Source organism: Seriola lalandi, unplaced genomic scaffold, assembly GCF_002814215.2.
Source record: "Seriola lalandi dorsalis isolate HSWRI2012SDOR001 ecotype SW California unplaced genomic scaffold, Sedor1 jcf7180002054422, whole genome shotgun sequence".
NCBI lineage: Eukaryota > Metazoa > Chordata > Actinopteri > Carangiformes > Carangidae > Seriola > Seriola lalandi.
The window spans coordinates 426,944-448,543 of record NW_019524975.1 but is presented as its reverse complement, the minus strand read 5'-3'; the positions used below and the strand labels follow the sequence as shown (position 1 = coordinate 448,543).

The 21,600-nt window shown below is 40.2% G+C and overlaps 3 protein-coding genes and 1 non-coding gene across 4 annotated transcripts in view; 2 read left to right on the top strand and 2 right to left on the bottom strand.

Annotated features, from left to right (window-relative positions):
* Positions 1 to 309: 309 nt before the first annotated feature.
* On the bottom strand, positions 310 to 500 carry LOC111657979 (U2 spliceosomal RNA). Its single transcript, XR_002760965.1, has one exon. It is a non-coding gene; the product is annotated as a U2 spliceosomal RNA (small nuclear RNA).
* A 2,381-nt stretch (positions 501 to 2,881) lies between these two features.
* On the top strand, positions 2,882 to 6,952 carry vstm5 (V-set and transmembrane domain containing 5). The gene is made up of 5 exons (XM_023410337.2): positions 2,882 to 2,958; positions 3,146 to 3,513; positions 4,616 to 4,942; positions 5,717 to 5,860; positions 6,318 to 6,952. Exons 2-5 carry the CDS (start codon positions 3,438 to 3,440, stop codon positions 6,347 to 6,349), a joined length of 579 nt encoding a protein of 192 aa, XP_023266105.1. The 5' UTR covers positions 2,882 to 2,958; positions 3,146 to 3,437; the 3' UTR covers positions 6,350 to 6,952.
* A 296-nt stretch (positions 6,953 to 7,248) lies between these two features.
* On the bottom strand, positions 7,249 to 15,798 carry med17 (mediator complex subunit 17). Its single transcript, XM_023410336.2, has 13 exons — positions 15,641 to 15,798; positions 14,498 to 14,742; positions 13,506 to 13,669; positions 13,063 to 13,282; positions 12,770 to 12,906; positions 12,447 to 12,528; positions 12,080 to 12,232; positions 11,545 to 11,675; positions 10,711 to 10,895; positions 9,508 to 9,645; positions 8,986 to 9,103; positions 8,604 to 8,763; positions 7,249 to 7,818 (listed from the first exon to the last, which is right to left on the bottom strand). Exons 2-13 carry the CDS (start codon positions 14,730 to 14,732, stop codon positions 7,610 to 7,612), a joined length of 1,932 nt encoding a protein of 643 aa, XP_023266104.1. The 5' UTR covers positions 14,733 to 14,742; positions 15,641 to 15,798; the 3' UTR covers positions 7,249 to 7,609.
* Positions 15,799 to 15,943: 145 nt separating this feature from the next.
* Positions 15,944 to 21,600, top strand: part of cep295 (centrosomal protein 295) — a 17,617-nt gene continuing 11,960 nt past the window's right edge. Inside the window, exons 1-9 of the mRNA XM_087175161.1 lie at positions 15,944 to 16,350; positions 16,762 to 16,962; positions 17,267 to 17,391; positions 17,489 to 17,582; positions 18,397 to 18,510; positions 18,610 to 18,750; positions 19,153 to 19,336; positions 19,620 to 19,778; positions 20,076 to 20,312. Coding sequence (XP_087031287.1) covers positions 16,252 to 16,350; positions 16,762 to 16,962; positions 17,267 to 17,391; positions 17,489 to 17,582; positions 18,397 to 18,510; positions 18,610 to 18,750; positions 19,153 to 19,336; positions 19,620 to 19,778; positions 20,076 to 20,312 — 1,354 coding nt within the window. The 5' untranslated portion in view covers positions 15,944 to 16,251. The remainder of the gene's footprint in view (positions 16,351 to 16,761; positions 16,963 to 17,266; positions 17,392 to 17,488; positions 17,583 to 18,396; positions 18,511 to 18,609; positions 18,751 to 19,152; positions 19,337 to 19,619; positions 19,779 to 20,075; positions 20,313 to 21,600) is intronic.

Below are 21,600 nucleotides of genomic sequence, written 5' to 3'. Positions count from 1 at the left end.
GAAGATCGACCGAGAAAAAAAAAGTACATATATCATATTTTTCTTAGATTTAGAAAGGACAGTGAACACAGCACATGTCCTATTCTCCTCCTCTCTCGTCAGCTTGACCCATTTCACAATCATGCGTACATGCATACACTTTACTGCCTCATGCTTTTAAAACGGGGGTTAGAGACAGTACAGATAAATCAACTAAACACTGAAGTCAAAACACTGTGCAACTAAGTAACCTCAAGTAATATCTGTCACCACATTTGTCATTGACAATTACTAATTTCATTAACATATTGATTATTTTTCACATGTGAAGGGGGGTGCACCGTTCCTGGAGGTACTGCAATACCAGGTCGATGCGTGGAGTGGACGGAGCAAGCCCCTATTCCATCTCCCTGTTCCAAAAATCAATTTAATATATGGTCCCCGGGTAGGGGACGTATCAGATATTAAACTGATAAGAACAGATACTACACTTGATCTTAGCCAAAAGGCCGAGAAGCGATACCATCAGTTGTCGGAGGTACGCGAGTCATTTGCGGCAACGCCAGTCTCACTCATGGTTTGGCACCAGAGTTACAATTTTTGGGTCAGTATATAAAACAGCAACAATGTATATTTAAGATAATGTACGACTACTACTGTTTGGTTGCGGTATTTATAAGAAATTGTCTTTGCAAATACGACTTCGTTTCGACTTCCTAGACACGTGGTATGCCTTAGTCCAATAGGAAGCAGACACAACTTATGAAACAAAATTCCTTTTAGAGACACATTAAAATATATATAATGCATATCTATGTATATCTATCTCTATATATGTTTACAATTCAACTTAATAAGGTGTTACAGACATGTGTGTTTGAGGAAAATAATGTTTTTACGATTCTCAATGCTCCGTTCACAACAACTGCTCTTCCAGTGGTCTCTAGTGGAGAGGAGTGCTAACTGCACATCACAGCCTTTCTCATCGGTCAAAACCCAGCAATGCATTCACCATGTAATGTTGTAATGTGATTTACTCTCAGTTATTAGGAACATCTACCTAAAAACAGTCCAATACAACGGTCCTGCAATACTCCTTCACCTAAATGTTTAAGTACAATGGAAACTCACTGATAACGACCTTGTCCCGGTCTACATAAACTTTCAGTGAAGTTTTTCGTGTTAGAAATCATTTGTGATGATTATGAGTACCAAAATTTCGATGTGAATAACAGTGTCAGGTAAGACTCAAACACACATCATGCTCTCCCCACACAGCTGTGTCAAATTTAATTTGATGCAGTTAATAAACAGATTTTCCTGGACAACAATCTCAATATAACCGTTAACTAGCTCCCAATATGCTGTCATGTTAGTTTTAAATGCTAAATAAAGTTGTGTAATTAACTGTGATAAAGACCTAACATATGAATAAATATGTTATCATGACACAGACAGTCCAAAAATCAGTACCAATAAGAGGACCCGCAGTTAGAACATTTCAAAGTATTTTCCTACACGAGTGAAGATTTTAGCATAAACCAGCAGTTTTTTAGCAAGCTGCTAACGTTTAGCATGTTGCTAACGTTGACCTTGCTAACCAAGAGCTTAATAGCTGAGCCCCAAATAGCTGATAACACTTTGGTTTCTTAATAATTATTATAATCCGAACAGTTAAGCGACATTCTATCTAAAAATGTTAAGTTAGCGAGAAAAAATGAACTTACTAAAAGTTGTCCTTTACTCTTATTTTTCCTCTATTGAAAAAAGCCTTAAACAATCCTAACCGCTAGCTACATGGACATTAAGTTTGCAAAACATCTAGGTCAGTATGCCTAGCACTTCTTGTAAAAAAAAAAAAATCATCATCATCATCATCATCCTTATTATTATTTACAATGACAATGAACAGATACAAAATAATAGAAACATAAGATAATAGAAAAAACTCAAATTAAAACGAACATACATATAAATACAATTAATAAATAATCTATTAAAAAAAAAACAGTTAAGATAGGTACAAACAGGAGTTAAAAGGTTATAGATTATGGGTTTTAAATGACCATGATGTACAAACACATTGCTTTTGTGAGTTCCATGTGGTTGATGCAAAGAAGCCAAAAGCAAATCTTCCAAGCTCAGTATGAACTCAAGGGACATGGAGCATCAGCCAGTCATTAGCCCTGGTCTAATGTGGTCCAGTGGACCAAACTAACATGAATAAGATATGAAGGCAGTTTTCCAATAAGGGCTTTGTAAATAAACAAATATGTATGCAAATCACAGCTCTAAGAGAGAGAGAGGACCACTCAACCTTTTTTCACAGGATGCATGTTATAATATGTGTGTTATAAGCATCACTAGTAATGAACCTGAGAGCAGAGTGGTAGACTGAATCAAGGGGCTTTAGAGTTGCAGCTGAAGCCTGTACAAGATGTCACCATAATCTAAAACTGATTTTTTTTTAAAAATGCTTCAACAAGGGTTTCTACAATGCAATGGGAAGCCACATTTTACAGTCTAATTGAAATGGTGAGACATTTTATTTCATTTATATCAATAGGTCCCACTTTGGTTTGGCTTTATAAATGTAGTTAGGTGACTATAAAATGAAAAAAAATTGTCAGCCTGATGAGAAACACCAAGACACTGAGATAAGCCTCTCAAATTCACTTTCTCTGACCCTAAGCAAGATGTCAATGAAGAGAGATTAAAATGTTTTAAAAAATGAATCAGAAATGACTGTATTAGGGTTAGTCCAATCATAACACACAGGCACAGAACAAGAAAGTTTTTACATGCCTTCTAAAGTGAAATGTCAGTTCACTGTTTACTGTGTGTTTGTATTTCTCAGCGCATGCATGTGAATACACACTTCCTGTTTGACACGTTTTACCAGGTGTGTCACAACATGAATACCGACTGATTCAACCTATCCTGGTTTCATTTTGCAATAGTGTGTCTGCGTATAGAAAGGTAAGCGCTTGTTGGGTGGAGGGCAGTGAGTAAAGTGAGAAGGATATTTGTGTGTTTACTCTATAGTTTTCTTCTTTCAACTGTGTGTGTGTGTGTGTGTGTGTGTGTGTGTGTGTGTGTGTGTCTATTATCACGTAATGCGTAGTGTATGTTTGCTCAGTAATCTCTGGCTGAACCTGTCTGATAGGTGTGGGCTGGCTGGCACTGACTTGCGCAGGTATGAAGAGAAATCCAGCACAGTCCTGAGCTTCAGTCCTGAGAGAGGAGGGGAGCTCCAGCACCTCTGTGTCGGGCACTCTGATTTCACAGAGGGGGGAAACTCATACACACCAACACCTGTGAAAAGGAGAGTGGAAGAGGAAACCTTGGGAAGGAGAAAAGGCTGGAGGGAGAGCGACAGAGGGGAGAATGCGTGAGAATGTGAAATAACCTGGAGGAGATTCTTCTACAGTGGTTTGACCCATGGGTCTGGGATTCTAATGTGGCATTTCAGGCTCTGGGATGTACAAGATGTTGCTGTGTTTCTCAGCATCACATTATATATTTGTGACTTAGGTAAGCATTTCAAACACATCTTTATAATGTGTTCTGTCTCCAGAGAGCTGACCTGTTTGCTTATTGTTTTTGAGAGCACGCCTTTCCTATCCTACATTTGTTCAAGATCAAATACACAGGGTCAAACTGAGAACTGAGAACATGGTGGGAGTGAAGCACCACTTCATCAGGTTCTGCTTCTTAACTTGGAGACGATAAGAACATCAACACAGTCCTGTACACATTGCTGTGCAACCAACACACTGTCCTGGAGCACATTCAAATTCCCAGTACACTTGAGAAAATTTGAATCACCAAGAAACTAAAAAGGAATAGGGAGAGAGCAGTAAGGAAACATCACAGTTGTGATTGGCATTTATTTAATAGATATTTCATACAGAAACCTATGTGAGGTTTGTTGCTTAGTCATCATTTCAACTGTGAAGTCTGCGTAAAAGGACACTTTACTTTTTCCCACACCACCTTGGTTCTTAGTCAGCTCTGGTATTCTAAGGTGGAATTCTTTACCTGTGTTTCATTAAGCAAACACAGCACCAGCAGAACCAGATCCCCCACTGAAACTCCTGAGGAAATATTTGATGAGGGGGCAGCCAGGACAGACGAGCCTAATACTACCGGCTACATTCAAATTGGTACTTCTCAGCTCGTTTGACAAGTTTCATTCCTCGAGCTAGCAGCTTGTAATTTGTAACATAATGGCACATTTCTGAGAGCACATGGAATTCAATGCAAATGAGTCACAGAGTTTGGCAGCAGCAGTAACTCGCTGTGCCCTGGTGAAATATTTCCTTTTTTTAGAGCTGTATTGTGTCATTCACTGACATGTCTCAGCTGTTATTATCATCAAACCTGGATGCAGGTTGAACATTAGCTAAAAGTGTGAAAGGTAAAGCTGTTTATTATGCAGTGTGCAGTATCTATCTACTTACAGTAATATTGCCCACTGCTTCCTTTTTAATACTGTATTCTTATCTATTTATATCTACATGTACAAGCTCTGTCTTCGTACCTCTGTAAGTATTTATCTATCGTATTGAAATGCATCTTGCAGTACATCTATAATCTATATTTTTACATCTTCTCATCCTTTTCACTTTGCAAGCCGGAGCCATCTCTATCCATTCTCCCCAGAGGAGCCTCACCAGGTCAGTGCAGGACGATGTGTTTTTCTCAGTGGATGTTACCTGCAATGGGATCCCCACCATACAATGGACCTTTATGTCAGGAGTGGTGAGCCGCACCATAGGGACTTGGCAGCCTGGCGTGTACACTAACATAACAGTGGATTACAGCAGCAGAGTGCAGCCTTACAACAATGGCTCTATTGGCCTGTCAGACCTGCGGCTGCAGGATGCCGGATTCTACGTGGTCACTGTTACAGAAACAGCCGGAAGCAGCAAGGACACCGGGTTTGTCCTGAAAGTGAACGGTGAGTTGGATCTGGACTTCTGTGTAGGTTAATAAAAATTACCAAGTTTGTCCAAGTTTTCCAAATGTGACTGTTGATATTAAAAGCAGACTTGTGACCAGAAGGTCACTGGTTTGATCCCCTGGACTGGCAGGATCAATCTGTCATCTGCCATCTCCCCCTCACTCATTACCCCCACATGATCAAGGCACTTAAGCCCCCAACTGCACCAGGTGGGCAGCAGGCCAGACTGTGGTTGTACTGGGCAGCTTCCAGGTGCGAGTGTGTGTAACTATGAATGAGGTCAAGGTGTTCCAGTAAAAGAGAGCTTGACTCTCAGTGAAACTTCCTTGAATAAATGAGGGCAAAATAAAAAAAAACACCAGTATCTGTGGAGTCTGCAACCACATTTTGAACTTATGTGCCTTTCAGATCTGAAAGCAGGGACTTATAGTTTATCTTTATTTATCAGTAAACAACATGAGCATTTATCTGTGTATCTTTGATAAACTTCAAGATTTTAGTGTGAAAAGGATGATGTGAAAACAGTTACATATTCTGTTAACATATTCTTTAAGACTGAACGTGACATGAGAATGTATTATTTCTAACCCTTCTTAACACTGGATGATAATAACTGTCTTCCTGCTGCAGTGTTACCTCATGTCTGCACACAAGTTATATTATATTTGTTTTGTGCTTTCATCTTTGGAAAGTCGTCTGTGCCCAAAGTGTTTCTGTGTTAACTACCCTTTGAAGTAAATATGATTTGGCTCCTGTGTGTCTGTCCTCCAGAGGTGCTGTATGAGGATCTTCAGTACCTGTCTGTCTCTGCCTTGGCACTGGCCTGCTTGGCAGTCATCCTCATGCTTGCCGTCTGGCTACTAGACAAGGCCTACAGGAAGATAGCAGCCTGGAGACGCAGGACACAGATGCCAGGTAAATGACTATCTAAAGTACATGCAACTTTATGAATAACTTTATCAGTTTGTGTGAAACACCTTCATGATGAACTTTGCACTCAGGAATAAATTATCAAAACAAGTTCCCTACTGAATGGGAGTTTTTACAGTAGCTGCTTTTCTGGATAATGGATACATCATTTTAAACAAGGATATTTAATACAGGATCATAATAAAATACACTCTATATGAGCTTATAAATACAAGAGGTTTGTTTGCACTGCAGTCCATAGTTTACTCAGTCCATTTTTGTGATAAAATGTATGCATATGGTTTAGTGGGTGTGAATGTGGGCTTAAGTTATGTGCTGTGTGTAAGTATGGGTGTGTTTTGAGTACAAAGGTCTGCAAAGTTCTATTGTAGCATTGTTACAGCTGCATGCCGTATTCATGTTAGTTTCTGTGTTGACAAAGTTTAATTCCTCCTTTATGCAGAAAACGATGCAACAGAGCTGCAGCCTCTGTGATGGACATCTGGCTGAAAACACACCACAGACTATTCATCATCCTGTCAGTTCTACAACACAAGGACTGTTTTTTTTTTTGTTTTTTTTTTTTTAAATGTAGGCGTTATGTAAAATAAATTAATTGTTTTCTTGCCTGACAGCAAGATGATAAGCAAGAGGGTTCTGGGTTCAAACATAACGGCCGGCTGGGGCCCTTCTGCATGGGTTCTCTCCGGGTTCTCCGGCTCCCTTCCACAGTCCAAACACTTGCACGTTAGGTTAATTGTCGACTCTAAAAGTGCCCATAGATGTGAATGTGAGTGGTTGTTTGTCTCTATGTGTCAGCCCTGTGACAGACTGGCGAGCTGTCCAGGGTGTAGCCCGCCCCTTGCCCAATGACAGCTGGGATTGGCTCCAGCTACCCTGTGACCCTATAAGCATAAGTGGTATAGATAATGGATGGATGGGAAGATCGCATATCAATTATGAGAAAGTATATCATGTTTACGTTTTGCATTGAATACATGTTCAGTTACTGTTCACTATTGACGACACTGGATTATATGTAAATAGCTCAATCATGCCACTGGAAAAAATACATGCTGTATTTATTGTCTAAGCAAATGAATTGTGTGATTTTCTTTTACTTTTTCACAACGATCATCCAAACCTGGCTTTGGAAAAACACTGAATTACAGGTAGTCTGTATCAGACTTCAGCTGCAGTGATAATAGACTCCTTTTTTAAAAAGTGTGTAATATACTGTATATGACTGTTACACTTTCAACTTGTTCAACTTGGTTGAACTAACACACAGCACATGGTTCATTTTTAAAACCAATCAGACTAAGAAGAAAGTTTTTGCAAAATGCTCAAATCAGAAAGTGATAGAGTGAAGGGGATGAAGCAACAGAAACGTGTTCCTCTCAGTAAAAACACATTGAAGTGTTATAGCTTTATTCTTTTGATGATATAACAAAACAACACTGATACGTACTGGTAGACTTTTCATTTTGTATCAAATTGTTTGCTGTATACTCTACAAACACTCCATACCTTACGTGATCAAAAACAGAGCAGGTAGTAGACACTACTGGAGGTGGAAGGGCAGTGTTTAACAAGTCCATGAGATGAATAAGTGTATAGGAACGAAAAGTCTCATTATTAAAAAGAGTGCCTGTAACACATCTGCAAAACCTATGTGTATCTACTTTCTTAAATGTTGAGGCTGACTCGATGTGGGAGCTCACTCTCGAAGGAGTCTGCAGACAGAGGCTTTGTCTAAGGGCAGGGAGTCAGTGCAGCCATGAGGAGCTCCATCTTGTACACAAAGTTTCTTCCCTCCATCTTGCTCCAGTGGACCTCTTTGTTGGGCCCTCTGAGGTGACTCCACTTGGTGTCCTGGATGACATCACTCTTCGGCAGCTCTTTGGTCAGGCTGCGAGGGAACTGGACCAAAACTTTACACCCGCTCTCTGGGCCGTTACGCACTTAATAGACAAAAAAGATACACACATTCAATCTATTAGTGACCCAAATGAAGCCACACTTCATTTTTGGCAATTTAAGGTTAGAGATCAAATTGCCAACATTAATCTATTATGCTGATATGTTGTATTTCAGTGGTGTCAGTTATTTTGCAGCGTTGTGCTGTGATTTGCTTTCCTAAAGATCCCTCAGCTTGTAGCAACCTGTCCCTTTGATCTTGAGTGGTTTTCTACTTCTCCCAAAGTTTTCACAACCATCAGAGACAGGGTGTGGCCCAGTTTTACTCAGCTCTACACATGTTAGCACAAAGATTGACAGCAGTAGCCCAATAATTCAAAATGGAACAGGTCTTATCACTGCTGCATTGCATTCTGGTCGCTTAGGTTGAATGTTGGTAGCAAAAGTTGTAAGTTGCAATTCTTTTTGACTCCCTCCCTCTATGGCTGAGTCTTGGAGGAAGCCCTTGTTTGAATCTGAGATACTGACACAAAAATCTAATGAGCTAGTTGCACTAGATATCTGGCATGAAGTGGCCTATGAAAAATACACCACAATGGCAACAATAAAGCTTCTCAAATGGCTGATTAGAACAAATTTAATAACTGATCTTCCCAAAGATTTTCTTAAGACAGAGAACTTCCTACTTGGATATTTACGATATGTATGATCAGGCTTTATTTATAAACTTACAATGGCGCTATTGTACCAGCACTTAAACACAATACTATAAAAACAAAGAAGTGTTTACTGAGCATTTTCACCTCAGAACCAACCACACCCGTCTCACCTGAGATGGCGTACTCTCCGTTGGGAGAGGCGACAGTGACAGCGGAGGCGTTTCCAATGCTCTCCACCGGGCCCAGGCCTACATGGTTACTGAAGCTCAGGACGTGCCAGCCCATCACTTTGGCCAGCTGCTGAACTGCATGCACCTGATGCTGCGACATCTGCAATAACAAACATGGACACAGGCAGGGACCCACATGACTTTAAAAAGTGACACTGCATAAAGAAAAATGCCTTTATCTTGTACTGGACAACAGTGGACAACCATTTGTAAGACACATGTTCTTTATTGAGTTCAATACACAACAGGTCCGGTGCCATACACACTGCTTCAAGATACTACACCATCCTCCACCAGCTGTGTGGGAAGACTGCTGGGATACCTGTGAGAGAAGGAAGTCCTGCAGCTCCTGCTCCTGGTGTGACAGTGTGATGACACGTCCATCTCTGTGCACCACTCTGATCTGCTCCACGCCGATGTTCAGCTGCAGCTGGATGGACCTAAACGCAAATCACATCAAATCTCATCTGAAAATGGTCATACATGTCATTCAAGCAGAATAAGACCAAATACAGAATGAGGGAAATGAATAAAATAAAATAAAATAAAATACTTGTGCTCACAAAAGCAGACACCTTGTGGTATTTTGGTTTTGTGTGCTTTGCAGCCATGTAAGTCACTATTTCCAATTTTCTAATTGGTTTAAAGTAAAACTGAAAGCAAAATATACCTGTATAACATGCTGAAAAACATAGAAGACCTCCAACTACATTTCACAACTTCCAATTCAGTTGTTAAAGAGCCTGCAGATACACACAGCTGCTCAAAAATACATTAACAGGTTATACCCTTATTCTGTCTCATCCCTCCCTTGTCTCCTGTCTCCTTCGTCTCCTCCACTTACTTGCAGATCTGCTCGTAGCCCTGAGAAGTGATGAGCACCTTGACGCTGGACTCATACACATCGTTGATATTCGACCAGTGAGCCTGGATCTGGGGGTCTTCGATCCGGCTGGCCAGGCTGTCGATGGTCCGTGCTGTCCTGGTGAGCACAGATGTAAACATTAATACTGCTGAAGTGAAGTAAAAGGATACAGAGTACAGGGCTTCATTAAACGTTATGAAGCTCACACTGCCTTAACAAAAACACTTGGAATGTTTATAATGAGTTTTCAGGGTTTCTACAGGTCTAACCAAGTTAAGTTTAAGAAATTTGAAGACATTTTAATAGGCATGAAAGATATAATTGAAAACCAGTATGGATGATAAGGCATAGAATAATTTAACAAGTGCACTTTTGTCAGTTCTTGCCAGCAGCATAATTCCTATAAATATCTTTTATCATGACCTGGGTAAGCAGCAGAAAAAGGATGGAGGGATGGATGGATGATTAACCCATAGTTAATTAATTTAAGACCTGGAGGTCTGGATGGATTTTTCAGCCATTTTTGCTAAAATCACATACAAACACGTTATAACTAACACTCCTGCCTATGTCAGGCTAGAAAAAATATTTACGACCTTTGTAAAATATTTCTCAAGACCTGCAGATACTCTCTTTGTGTGTTCTTAAATGCATTTCTCTGATATCAAACTATGATGAGACAAAGACAAAGTAAGCCACCTGTTGGCCAAATGTGGCAAACATTACCCATTTGCAACACCTCCAGTTATTTCCATTGCAAACCATGACTGGTAATAAACCTGTCACCTGCCTGGATTTGCATACAGTACTTCCGGTGGTAAAGCATACCTGCAAAGTTGAAAGTTTATTTGCTACTAACACTACTGCAGCTTAAAATGTTGTGACATGATACCATGACTGCTAGTGACAATTGTTTGTTGTAGTCTTAACAGTTAAAATCTTAAAATCCACATAGCTTCTGCCTTTTCACAGGAATATAGCAAGACTCCCGACCACCCTTCCACATCTCCAGCACATGTTATTGTCCTTTAGCTTTAGTTTTAGTGCAAGGTCTGGTGGGTAGGGAGGCTTGACCGGGATTGGGCAAAAATCCACAACCTGTCTGAGCTTGACAACAACACTCTACATTTCTATTTGCACAATAAAAGCATTTAAAAAACTTGATGGTAAAACTAAAGTTACCTGCTGCGTAGGAAGATGTGTTTGGCCTGTTTGATGATCTTCTCCAGCAGTCCTTCACTCTGCTGCAAGCTGGAGATTTCAGTTTTGTCGTAGGCTAGCGGTCCCGCTAGGCGCAGGCGCTTGTGGCCAAATGGGGCGCTGGCAGGATGTGGCATCACCACAGAGCTCAGCTGCTGCTTGTGGAACTACAACAGGAACACAATGAGCATTGATAAATTTAAACCATAAGGAATGAAGTGGAAGATGTGATCTGATGGTAGTTTTCTCTATATATGTTTGGGTGTAGTATTTATCCTGGTTCAGATGGGTTGCACGATGTCTGCAGATGGAGCAGCAGGAACTGACGGATAAGCCAAATTTTCCATGAGGGACAATAAAGACTGAACTGAAGTAAAACTGTATTCCATTAGACTCTCAGTTATATTATTTATGGAATCATTATAGGAAGATAGCACATAGCCCTAATTGTGACATTGAAATAAATTCTGATTCTAGTTTGGTAATTATTTTTCCTCTCGTCTTTCCCCCGTGATTGTAATTTTATCTTGTGAAAAAGACACAAACTGGTTGTAAAAGTTTCAGCTGAGCTCAGTAAACTTAGTTAAATGGCATTTCCAGACAGTATATCCTGACCAAAGGGACTTTTAGGAAGTCCTGCTAGCTCCTCAGTCCTTCCATTTAAGATTTATGGATATCACGATGCTCCTGGGAACATTCAACATGCAGCAGAATTCTTTTTTTTTTTGCAGCCTTCCTCAGATCTGAACCTCAACACAATCCTGTCCCTGCCGATACTGCAGCTGCTGCAGTTAGTGACATCACACAGCTTCTCACCTCTCTCATCATTTGATGCAGATTATGTTCCAGTACGTAAAGGTGGTCGTCTGGTTTGGGTTTCTCTGGAGACGCCCTATGGTTCTTCTTCTCTCCAGTAGAGTGGCAGAGTGAGATGGACAGCTGCAGACCTTAAAAGGGAACCACAGGAACAAACAATGCATGAGGGTGTTAGTTTTATGCCTCCATACAAACACCAGAACTCAAAGCTGACTCCAGAGGCCCACTGATTGATGATTTACAATTACATTAAATCAATTAAAATGTAACTATAAGGCAAAATATGTGTGTCAGGGAGCTATTGAACTTTGGGTGATATATAATTGTTGAAACAGCTCTTTTTAGGCCTTTCCTAAGTGTTTTGGAAAAGTACAGTACAGTATAGGAGTATAAAAACCCACAAACTGGCACATAGTCTGTGCAATTTGATGTTAAATATGCAACAAATGCAGGTCTTCTCATTTTGTCCAACAAAAACAAAGACACCATCTATGCTGAAGTTTTCCATCTTGGATGTTGTCAGAGTGGTTCTGACCTGGGAAGGGCTGCGAGATGATCTGATTCTTCACAACAATGTGAGGGATCTGGGATTTAATCTGGACAGCTTCCCTGGACAGCTGGGCGAAGATCTCCTTACACAGCAAAACGTTCTGAGCCGCCTCTAGCTTCACATGCCACGCCTGCGTACCTGGTCAGAGAGGAAAAGAGAGATCAGGGGACGGCAATGAGAAGAGATTAAAGATGATAGAAAATGTGAAACATGGACGAAGGTAGAATGGGGAAATTCCAACGCTGTGATACACTTACTAATTCTACAGGCAGAGATTCAGGCAGTTACTGAAGTTTAACGTCTGTCAGAAAAGAGGATGTAGAATGTCATATCTTCGTGTATTGAACCATACCAGCTTTGGTTTTTGGTGGTCTCCTGAACAGGTTGACAGTTCCCAGATCACCGATGTCTGGAGCTTGCTTCTGGATGGACACCTGAAGACAAAAACAGTACTGGACTATTAAAACAACGCGTTTTCTTCAAAAGCACACGTGATTGCAGGTGACACCAGTATGGAAATAAAAAAATAAAGATTAAAATAAAAAAATACATAAAATTAGAAATAATTTACACACAACATATATCTCTAAAATTCCCCACTGTCTCAAGACTGAATTTTAATGGAACATGCCATCATGGAGAGACACATTGATCCATCTTTTGTTTTCCTCTCACCTTGATATAAGCAGATCCCTCTAAATCGCTGGGGATCTGGACATCGAGGGGGCAGTAGTCCTCTGGGAGTTTTTTGTCCAGATCAATGTCCGTGTTCTTAATCACCTCAAACGTGCCGTGATGAGGAAAAAGGGAACCTGCATTGTAAATAGGCAAAACACATTAGCTTGGGGTTAGACTACAAGTTAAACGTGTCCTTGTGTCACTTTGTAGAACACAAAAGGACAACTATGTTTTTAAAAAAAAAAAGCATTTTACAGAGTTGTCTGAATATACATTAGAGGCCTTATCACCTGCGCTGCGGTAGCTGAGGTCTCCCAGGATCTTGTCTCCCACTTTACGTAGTTTCCACTGTGAGCGGAGTCGCAGCAGTTCAGAGTTGAAGTCCCTCTGCCTCCTGTTCTCCTGGTTCTCTGCTACTGACTTAGTGAGCTTCTCTGCTCCCTTCAGGAGGAGCTGCGCTGCTGTGGCCAATGACTTCTTTTTACTGATCAGCTGGAACACCTGGGGCGTCTGCATAAGGGCAAGAAAATACTGCTATGGATGGACAGTGGTAGATATGTGTGTCAAACTGACAGAGAAGGGGCACAGATCACTTTGAGAAATGTAAACCAAAGACCATTACCACATTCGAACATTTGATCAGTGCTACACTCATGCTTGTGAATTATCTGTAAGATGTTTTCAATGTTGCCCATCCTGTAGATGTTGATAGTGATGTTCTTAGGCATTTTACCTTGCCAGCTGTTGGATCCTGAGACACTGGGTCTAAGGCCATGTACTTCTTCTCCTTCACCACGCTGAGCACATCATGGAGTACACACATCTCTGTGAGGGCACTGCGCAAGTTGTTACGCACCGAGTCCCAGGGCCAAAGTGATGGCTGAAACTTCACTGTGCCTGTGTAAAGAAACCGCTGGTCAGATTTTATTTTAACAGAGAAAACAGAATCCACATGATGCTAATCATTAACAGAATATTTTGTTTTCAATAAATCCATCCGTCAGCTACACCTGCTTATCCTGTGCAGGACCATGGGCACTACTGGTAAAAGGAAGGTATTGAGGGAGAGGGTGTCAGTAACAAATGTAAACAAAATTCTCTTTATCTCTATGTTTTTAATATGTTTATAATTCATCATAACAGGTTCAAACATGATCTTGATGAGAAAGTCCTTAACCTTTTGGTTGCCACCGTTTTAAAGGAGCTATTTGTACATTTTGCTTTTGCTACAAACCCATTGTTAGAATTAACAGCTGTTTACTTACCAGTCTTGCCAAAAGCTTTTGTCGTCATTGCATTTACAAGACAAGAGTTACAATACGGGCAGATTGTACGTTACAGTGGCTAGCTGGTTAGCATGCTGACTTCAGCAGAAGAAAAGAAGTGACAGAAATAGATGCAAAACAAGAGTTAAAATTGTTGGAAATAAAATAATTCTCCAATAATGTTTGGTGTTCACTCTGCAATCAACCAAATTTGCTGAGTTGCCCCATCAAAAAAGACATTTCTAAACATTTCAATAAGTCCTGAAATGTACTGTTCTGTGAGCACCTTGACAAAGAGACCTCTGCTCTGTAATAATTGTTACATATCTCATCTGCACTTTGCTGAGCAGCAGCCTGAGAGCCTTACATATCAGTGATGGATCAGTCATAGCTGGTCAGTCAGTTTAACAGAATCTAGCTCTGACTAAATCTTTCCTTCTTTCTCTTGACCATACGTAACCTTCTTCTTCTTCTGGCTCCTGCTTGCCCCATTCACGGTCCCTGGGTTCACCTTCCACCCCGTCCTCCTCTGAGTCAGATCCCTGGCTGAAGTCAATTCTTTGTGCCAACTTTGCCAAGTTCTGTGACATGGACAGTGGGGGGACGTATGTCTCTGTCCCATCTAGGGCCACTTCTTGCACCTGCTTCTCACAGGAAGACTCGATGCTGACCCTCACTGCTGGACCACCAGACATGATGACAAGGCTGCGGAAGACAAGCAGAGGGATTCAACCATCAGACTGGTTGAGGCACAGTGGGGCACAAAGTAGTTCAACTAAATAGATCTCTCCAACCTAACCTCAAGAATTTGACACTTACTGAAGCTAGTTTGAATAAGAGTAGACCAAACAGAAATTCACTCCAGAAAATGTTTAAGCTGAAAAAGAAAATGCACAAACTTAAGATGTCCTGTTCAGTCATTTACTTTACAATGTTTCTGCAGGGTTCACCAAATTAAACTTAAGACTTTTTAAGAAAGTTTTAATACCACATAAAATACCAGTTTTACAGTCATATCGACTAAAGTATTAAATGTTTCCATGAAAGCCAGCTGAAACAACAATAAATCGTCGGGATTTAAAAAGTAAACTACTCAGTTAAGATCCACATATGAATTTTACAAATAAAATTTACATAATATCAGAGGTCTGGAACAATAGTACTGGATTTTCCTGCCAGTTTTTGCTAAACTGAGATACAAAAACATTTTATATGTTACGACTGGCTAATTGTTAATTCCTTTGGTGAAACCCTTTTTTTGTTTTTTGGAAGTGAATTGCTTTGTATTACTTTTCAAGACCTGCTCATACACTGCTTTGTTTTATGATAATGTACGATTCTTCGTGACCTGCTGATTTATCAGTTAAATAAAGGGGGTTGTCTTTAACACTCAAGATTGAGATAAGACATAAGAATTCCTAAATAACTGATTTTAATAACAAAAACGACTGCACTAGCTGCCTTTGATTGAGTATGGCTTTATCTAGCTAGCCAGACCAGCTAGCGTTAGCTCCTTGCTAATTTTACAGGATAAACAAAGACCATCGGAGCTGGAAAGAAATGTAAAAATGACACCATAATTTTTTATTCCTGCAGTTCTTACCACTTCACTAGAGTCCAGAGTAAAATAGGTTATTCACTGGAGTTGTGGCTGAATACGGTTCATTCTTCGCTCACTACACAGGAATACGCGCACTCTACTGTCCCCTGCTGAACAGTGCGGGAATATCGTTCCGGATCTTATGTTCCGGACCGATACAGGAAATCAGTACTCTCGCATCACCGCTTCTACTCGACGTAATATATCGTATCACCAAGTACAGTATTCCAATATTAAAGTCATCGTTTTTTAGTTTAATGTATCTTAGGCATGTATTATTTTTCAAAGCAGGAACCTGTTTTGTCTATGGGTAGGAACTAGGACGGGTTTTGTTCCGCACGGGACGGGTAAGGCGGGCAGTTTAAACCGCCGGATGTGACATCAAGAACAAAAGCGTTCAGTTGTTTCGGTTGGAGTCCAGGTGGTAGATAAAAGAAACCTCTGAGGTTTATTCATTCTTTTTATATTTATTAAGCATTTCTGTGTTTAATTCGCACTTGTTTTACGTTTGAAATGTTTCCTTGAAATGTCGGTATGGTGGTGGGGCAAGCGGCTAACGGAGGTGCTACCTGCTGTTTACTTTTGGGAAAGATCCGCCATCATTTTTAAAGAAAATGAAGAGAAAAGTGGCCAAATTAAGACTGAGCCCTAACGAAGAGGCTCGGATAATAAGAGAGGAGCATGACAGAAGGAGAAAACTACGAATACAGCAGGTAACTTATGCCAGTTGTGAATAAGTTCTTTTCAGAGGTGTCTCGGTTTTATGCTTCATTTTTGATTAACGGACACCGTAGTTATTAATGCATGAGAGGTGAAAGATTGCCAGATAAACCACATAGGGTTGCTACTAATGATTATTTCCTTGACTAATCGATTTAATGTAAAATATTATATTCTCGGGCTCTCTTTTTCAGTCATGAACGAACTGGGTCTTCTGAGTCACATCAGCTCATATTGGGTGTTGTAACAGCTTTGTCCTGGTTCACATTGTTAGGCTCACTCAAGACAAACATTTCAAAATATTATGAAAGACATTCACGAGAAACACTCCTCTGGAAAGTCTTCAAACTCTGTTGTTATTTTCAGTCTAAGTAGGCATGAATATATTTTGTATTGACACCCAGGTTCGGGAGCAGCAGCGGTACATTGCACTGCAGATCCGCCAGGCGGTTGAGCAGAGGCGGCAGCGTGAGCTGGAGCAGCTGGCAGAGGAGCTGAGGCAGGACTGGGAGCGACAGCAGAGGGAGAAACTCGACACACTGCAGAGGTTATACCACGAGAGCCTCCAGCTTCTTGGCCAGGGACACAGGAGTGCAAAAGAAAACGTAAGATAAGATTGGTCTAAAACAGGAAACATGGCAGCTATACCTTCTCCTCATCAGAGTTTCCAGAGTTTCTGTTGCTGATTAAAGAGAAAACACCTGCTAATGAAGATGTCATTGTCTTTTGGGAAATTTAAGTCAATGCTGAGTTTGAGTCTCTGTACAAATTACATGTAAAATGAATTTGGAGAACATCTGAAACCTAAATGTGTATAAAACCATGACATGATAATAACCTCACTATTAGATTAATACACTGTCCAAATCATTGAATTTGTGTGTGCCACTTTTGATTTATTATAACAAGGAACCTGACTTGGCAGCCATAGCTCAGAGGCAGGAGGAAAATCACACCAAAGCAGAGGAGCGTTATCGAGAAGCTCTGAAGGAGCTGAAATCACAGAGGCTTAAAGACCATGAGAGGCAAAGCCAGTAAGCAGCATTGCAAATATTTTCTTGATGGGTGTTTACTTGTTGAATGTCATCAGAAAGAACTAAACACTAAGTCCGTTCCTTTGTTTTTCTGTAGATTCATCAATGCCAGGAAGAAGGCTCTACAGGCAGAAAAGGAAAGAGCAGCAAAGGTGGCCAGCCTGCCACCTCCTCCCCCTAACCCCATTCAGGTGATTCGCCCAGACAGTAATATTAATCATATTAATGACACTGTTTTCCTCTTCTAAGTTAGCCTGACAAGCCACCTGGTTTTGCTAGTGCACATTTTATTAAACTGTCCAGACACTGGGCAGACACTGGCCAAGCTACCAAGTTGGAAAATACATGAAAGAACAGAAAAAGAGAGGAAGAGGGAGAGAAAAAAAGCAAAAGAAAGAAAGTCAGGCATATAAGCGAAACAAAGTGAAACCAAAAACAACTTTACCTTTCTGGTCTGTATTTTGTTGTATTGTGGTTATCCCATAGTCAGATAGTGAGCTGCTGAATGCTGAAATGTCGCTGTACATTTGTGATGTATGTATGATGTATTGTGATGAATATCATGCATGTTAGGAAGGATTATCTCCTGAGGCAGTTGTGTAACTCAGTGGGGTTTTTACTGTTTTTCTTTAGGCCTCTGAGTGGGACTGGATTAAAACAGATGTACTAACTAATGTGATGAATTAGTGAAGCATTATGTTTAAAACCATTGCTCTGGCTATTTTAGTTAACACCATGTGTAAATCCAACAAAAGGTATGATATGTCATCATTTGTTGTTGTACATGCAAATATCCATCATCCTCAGAGGTGCTATAATGATCTGATTTTTTTTTTTTTTTTTTTTTTACAAGAACATAATGGAGATTTCACAACAAATAGGACTATGCTTTAGTTCAGTTGGCCAGATTGTATCCTGTTTATAAAATAAATGTAAACTTTCAGAGTTGCACACTTTAGGTGCTACATGGAGTCGAGGTAACACTGTCTTTTCCTGTTCACGCAGAACATTGATTCCAGGAAGCCACATGTAGTAAGGAAATCTGATGTGAGTGCCTTTGCTGCCACGCATTACCACATGTCTGAGACCGCAGTGGACAGAGAGGTAGACACAGAGCAGGTAAGCCCTCTGATTATTATATGCATTTAACCCCTTTTTTTGTTTGTTTTAGTCCCACCCCGCCAATCATAGGTGCCTAATCTGTAAATGTGTCTGCAGCAAAATGCCCATGAGGAAGCTGAGCTGGAGGTGAGGAGACTGAAGGAGTTACAGAGGGAGGAAAAGAGGAGGAGAGAGGAGCAGCTTGAGAAGGCTCGTCTCAGAGGGAAGCAGGCACTGAGGAAGGAACAGCTTGAGCAGGTACAACTTAAATATTATTGAAACCAAAATTGTTCACATGTATCAGACAGATGATTTGCTTTGATGCTATTTGCCATCACTGTAGCAAACACTGTTTAGTGACGGCAGTACAACACTCTGCACCAAAGACAGAAGACCAATGATTTATGTGATAAACACATTCTAGTGGTTTGTATAACTCAGGTTACATGCATGTTCTGTCTTTATGATTGACACATCTGTCATACAGAAACAAAATGTCAGTTGTCCAAAATCTTAGCATAGTTTTTCATACAGTAAGATAAAAAAGACTTCCCATAAAGATATTTAATAGTCTTGTTCCTCTAACAAAAGACAAGAAATGTTTAGATGCGGTGTTGAGTGCAGCTCTTTGTGCCTGATCTGTTTGATGGTCTCCTTTAGGATCGTGAGCGCTTGCTTGTTGAACTGGAGCACATGCAGCAGACAGACCTGCTGAGGAGGAGACAGCTGGTGTCACAGATGCCTGCTCAGATCTTCCAGCCTCTCTATAAGAGACAGGAGACAAGGGAGGACTTCCAGAGGGAGATGGAGTTTGCCTTTGAGGACATGTATACTGGAGAGAGGAGTAAGGACTGTTGTTTGTAGTATATTGTTATGAATATGTTTTGTAACAAATAGCCACAAAACAAATCTGTGTAGCTTTGTTTAAAACCAAACAAATAATTTTGAAGTAGCTAGAGGGTGGCGCTCTGTCAGTGCAGTTTTTCATATCTTCTTTGTATTTTTATTTGTTTTGTCACAAAGTGAAATGACCACAATTCAGATAGCAAAATAGCCTTGTTGGCGATGTAGGGTACATGTATAACTTTAATGGAGCCTCTTTAAACCCTGACTTTGTCTGATCCCAGGGGTTAAAGGTGACCTGGTGGTCCAGCTGGAACCCGAGCCTCTGCCAGCTCTTTCCACAGGTAGCCAGGACCAAGAGCTCGACATCACACAGGATGAAAACACACAACATGACGCAGAGCAAGAAGCTGCAAGCACTGAGCAGGAAACCTTTGCTCAAGGTGAAGAGAAGCTCCAGATATACATAAATCCTAAATTTATGACCTTTTTAAGGGTTATTACAAGAGTTGTAAAAAAAAAAAAAAAAAATGCCTGTTACTCTTTGGCATTTACACAAAAGCAATACACAGATCTTGGTTTGCTATATATGTCAATTATATATTTTCTTCTAAAATTCTTCTCAGAGTTACCAGCCTTAAATACGACCTGACTGCCTGATGTTATAATCTTGATGAGATTTATTTGAAACTCTTCTTTACCAATCTAGAACTGCACTCAGTATTTTTCTTTATTTGCAGTGGAACCTTCCAGACCTGCTCCTAAACGGGCGTTGAAGAAACTCCTGGATCGTATCAGGAGCCAGAGGAACCAGTGGACGGGCCACAACAGTCGTGTCCCTGCAGCTGATCCACCAACTGTCTTCACTGATCAAATCCCAGAGCGGGACACAACCATCGAGACCGGCTCTCTTACCAGTGAGGATAAGCACAAACTGCCCCCCATCGAGCTCCCTGAGCCTGTCCATCCACCACAACGTAAGTTATTCACTGTCATCAGCTGTACAAAAGATTATTTTGATATTAGATGTTTGATGATTGTGATGTTTTATGCCCTTTCTTTGGATTTTCTTACCCTGCTTCCCTTGTTTTTTTAATTTTTCCCCTATTGACACTCATTTATCTGTGCCATGACATGTTGTATGTTAATAATATTGATAATAACTAGAATATTCCAGGGAAATTTTGAGTGCCACGGGGGCTACTGCCGGGATGAGTACATGATTTATTTCCAGTGTTCAAAAGTCACCCTGATCATATTCTGGTTTTGAGAAATGTCTTGATATAAAAGACTCTGATATAAAACAATGTCACATCCCTCCATCATGTATTATGTGGGAAATATCTCATATTCTGTCTTGTTTTTTTTAATAAAACAAGAGGCAACATGTCTTCAAACTGGCATTTAAAGGGTTAAAATCCTGAAAACTAATAATCATTTGGTAGGTTTGAGACAGAACTGGTTTAAGAGATTTATGCAAAAAAAGCAGAAAAAAATATTGATATATGATGATTTTATAGCATTTTCTTTGTGTGTCCTTTTTTGGACGCGAGGAACCCCAGAGGGTACAAAATGTGTTACCAGTGTATAATGGACCTGTAACAGTAACTGACATTAGATTTTAAAAATATGTAAAAAAAGACACTTTCTTGCAGAAATCCATACCTTCAGCTGTAACACAGCCAAAATGATCAGCAAATCAAAGAAGAAAAGTAAAGAAAATGTCCAAAAAAGGACAGAGGGACCCCTGAGGGTTAATAAATCCCATGATGTTTTTTGCCATTTTTATGCTCTACTATAATATGACTTTTTTTGGCATTTTTTTTGCCTTACTATACTGTGACGTTTTGTGCCTGACTATACTATGACGTTTTTTGCCATTTTTATGCCTTATTATACTATGATGTTTTTTTTTTAATTTTATGCCATACTATACTGTGACGTTTTGTGCCTGACTATACTATGACGTTTTTTGACATTTTTATGCTCTACTATGATATGACTTTTTTGGGCATTTTTTTGCCTTACTATACTGTGAGGTTTGGTGCCTGACTATACTATGGCGTTTTTTGAAATTTTATACTATACTATGACGTTTTTCCATCCATACCTTCAGCTGTAACACAGCCAAAATGTTCAGCAAATCAAAAAAGAAAAGTAAAGAAAATGTCCAAAAAAGGACAGAGGGACCCCTGAGGGTTAATAAATCCCATGAACCGCTATTTAAATGACCACTATTATGTTTTTTTCTGTGCTAAATTTAAC

Excerpts from the sequence above, each read along its gene's own strand:
- vstm5 (XM_023410337.2), top strand. The coding sequence starts at position 3,438 with ATGTGGCATTTCAGGCTCTGGGATGTACAAGATGTTGCTGTGTTTCTC. Across the intron at positions 3,514-4,615 it reads ATTATATATTTGTGACTTAG|CCGGAGCCATCTCTATCCAT; the intron begins GTAAGCATTTCA and ends TCACTTTGCAAG. Across the intron at positions 5,861-6,317 it reads ACGCAGGACACAGATGCCAG|AAAACGATGCAACAGAGCTG; the intron begins GTAAATGACTAT and ends TCCTTTATGCAG.
- med17 (XM_023410336.2), bottom strand. The coding sequence starts at position 14,732 with ATGTCTGGTGGTCCAGCAGTGAGGGTCAGCATCGAGTCTTCCTGTGAG. Across the intron at positions 12,907-13,062 it reads CCTCAGCTACCGCAGCGCAG|GTTCCCTTTTTCCTCATCAC; the intron begins GTGATAAGGCCT and ends TTTACAATGCAG. Across the intron at positions 7,819-8,603 it reads CGGAGAGTACGCCATCTCAG|TGCGTAACGGCCCAGAGAGC; the intron begins GTGAGACGGGTG and ends TTGTCTATTAAG.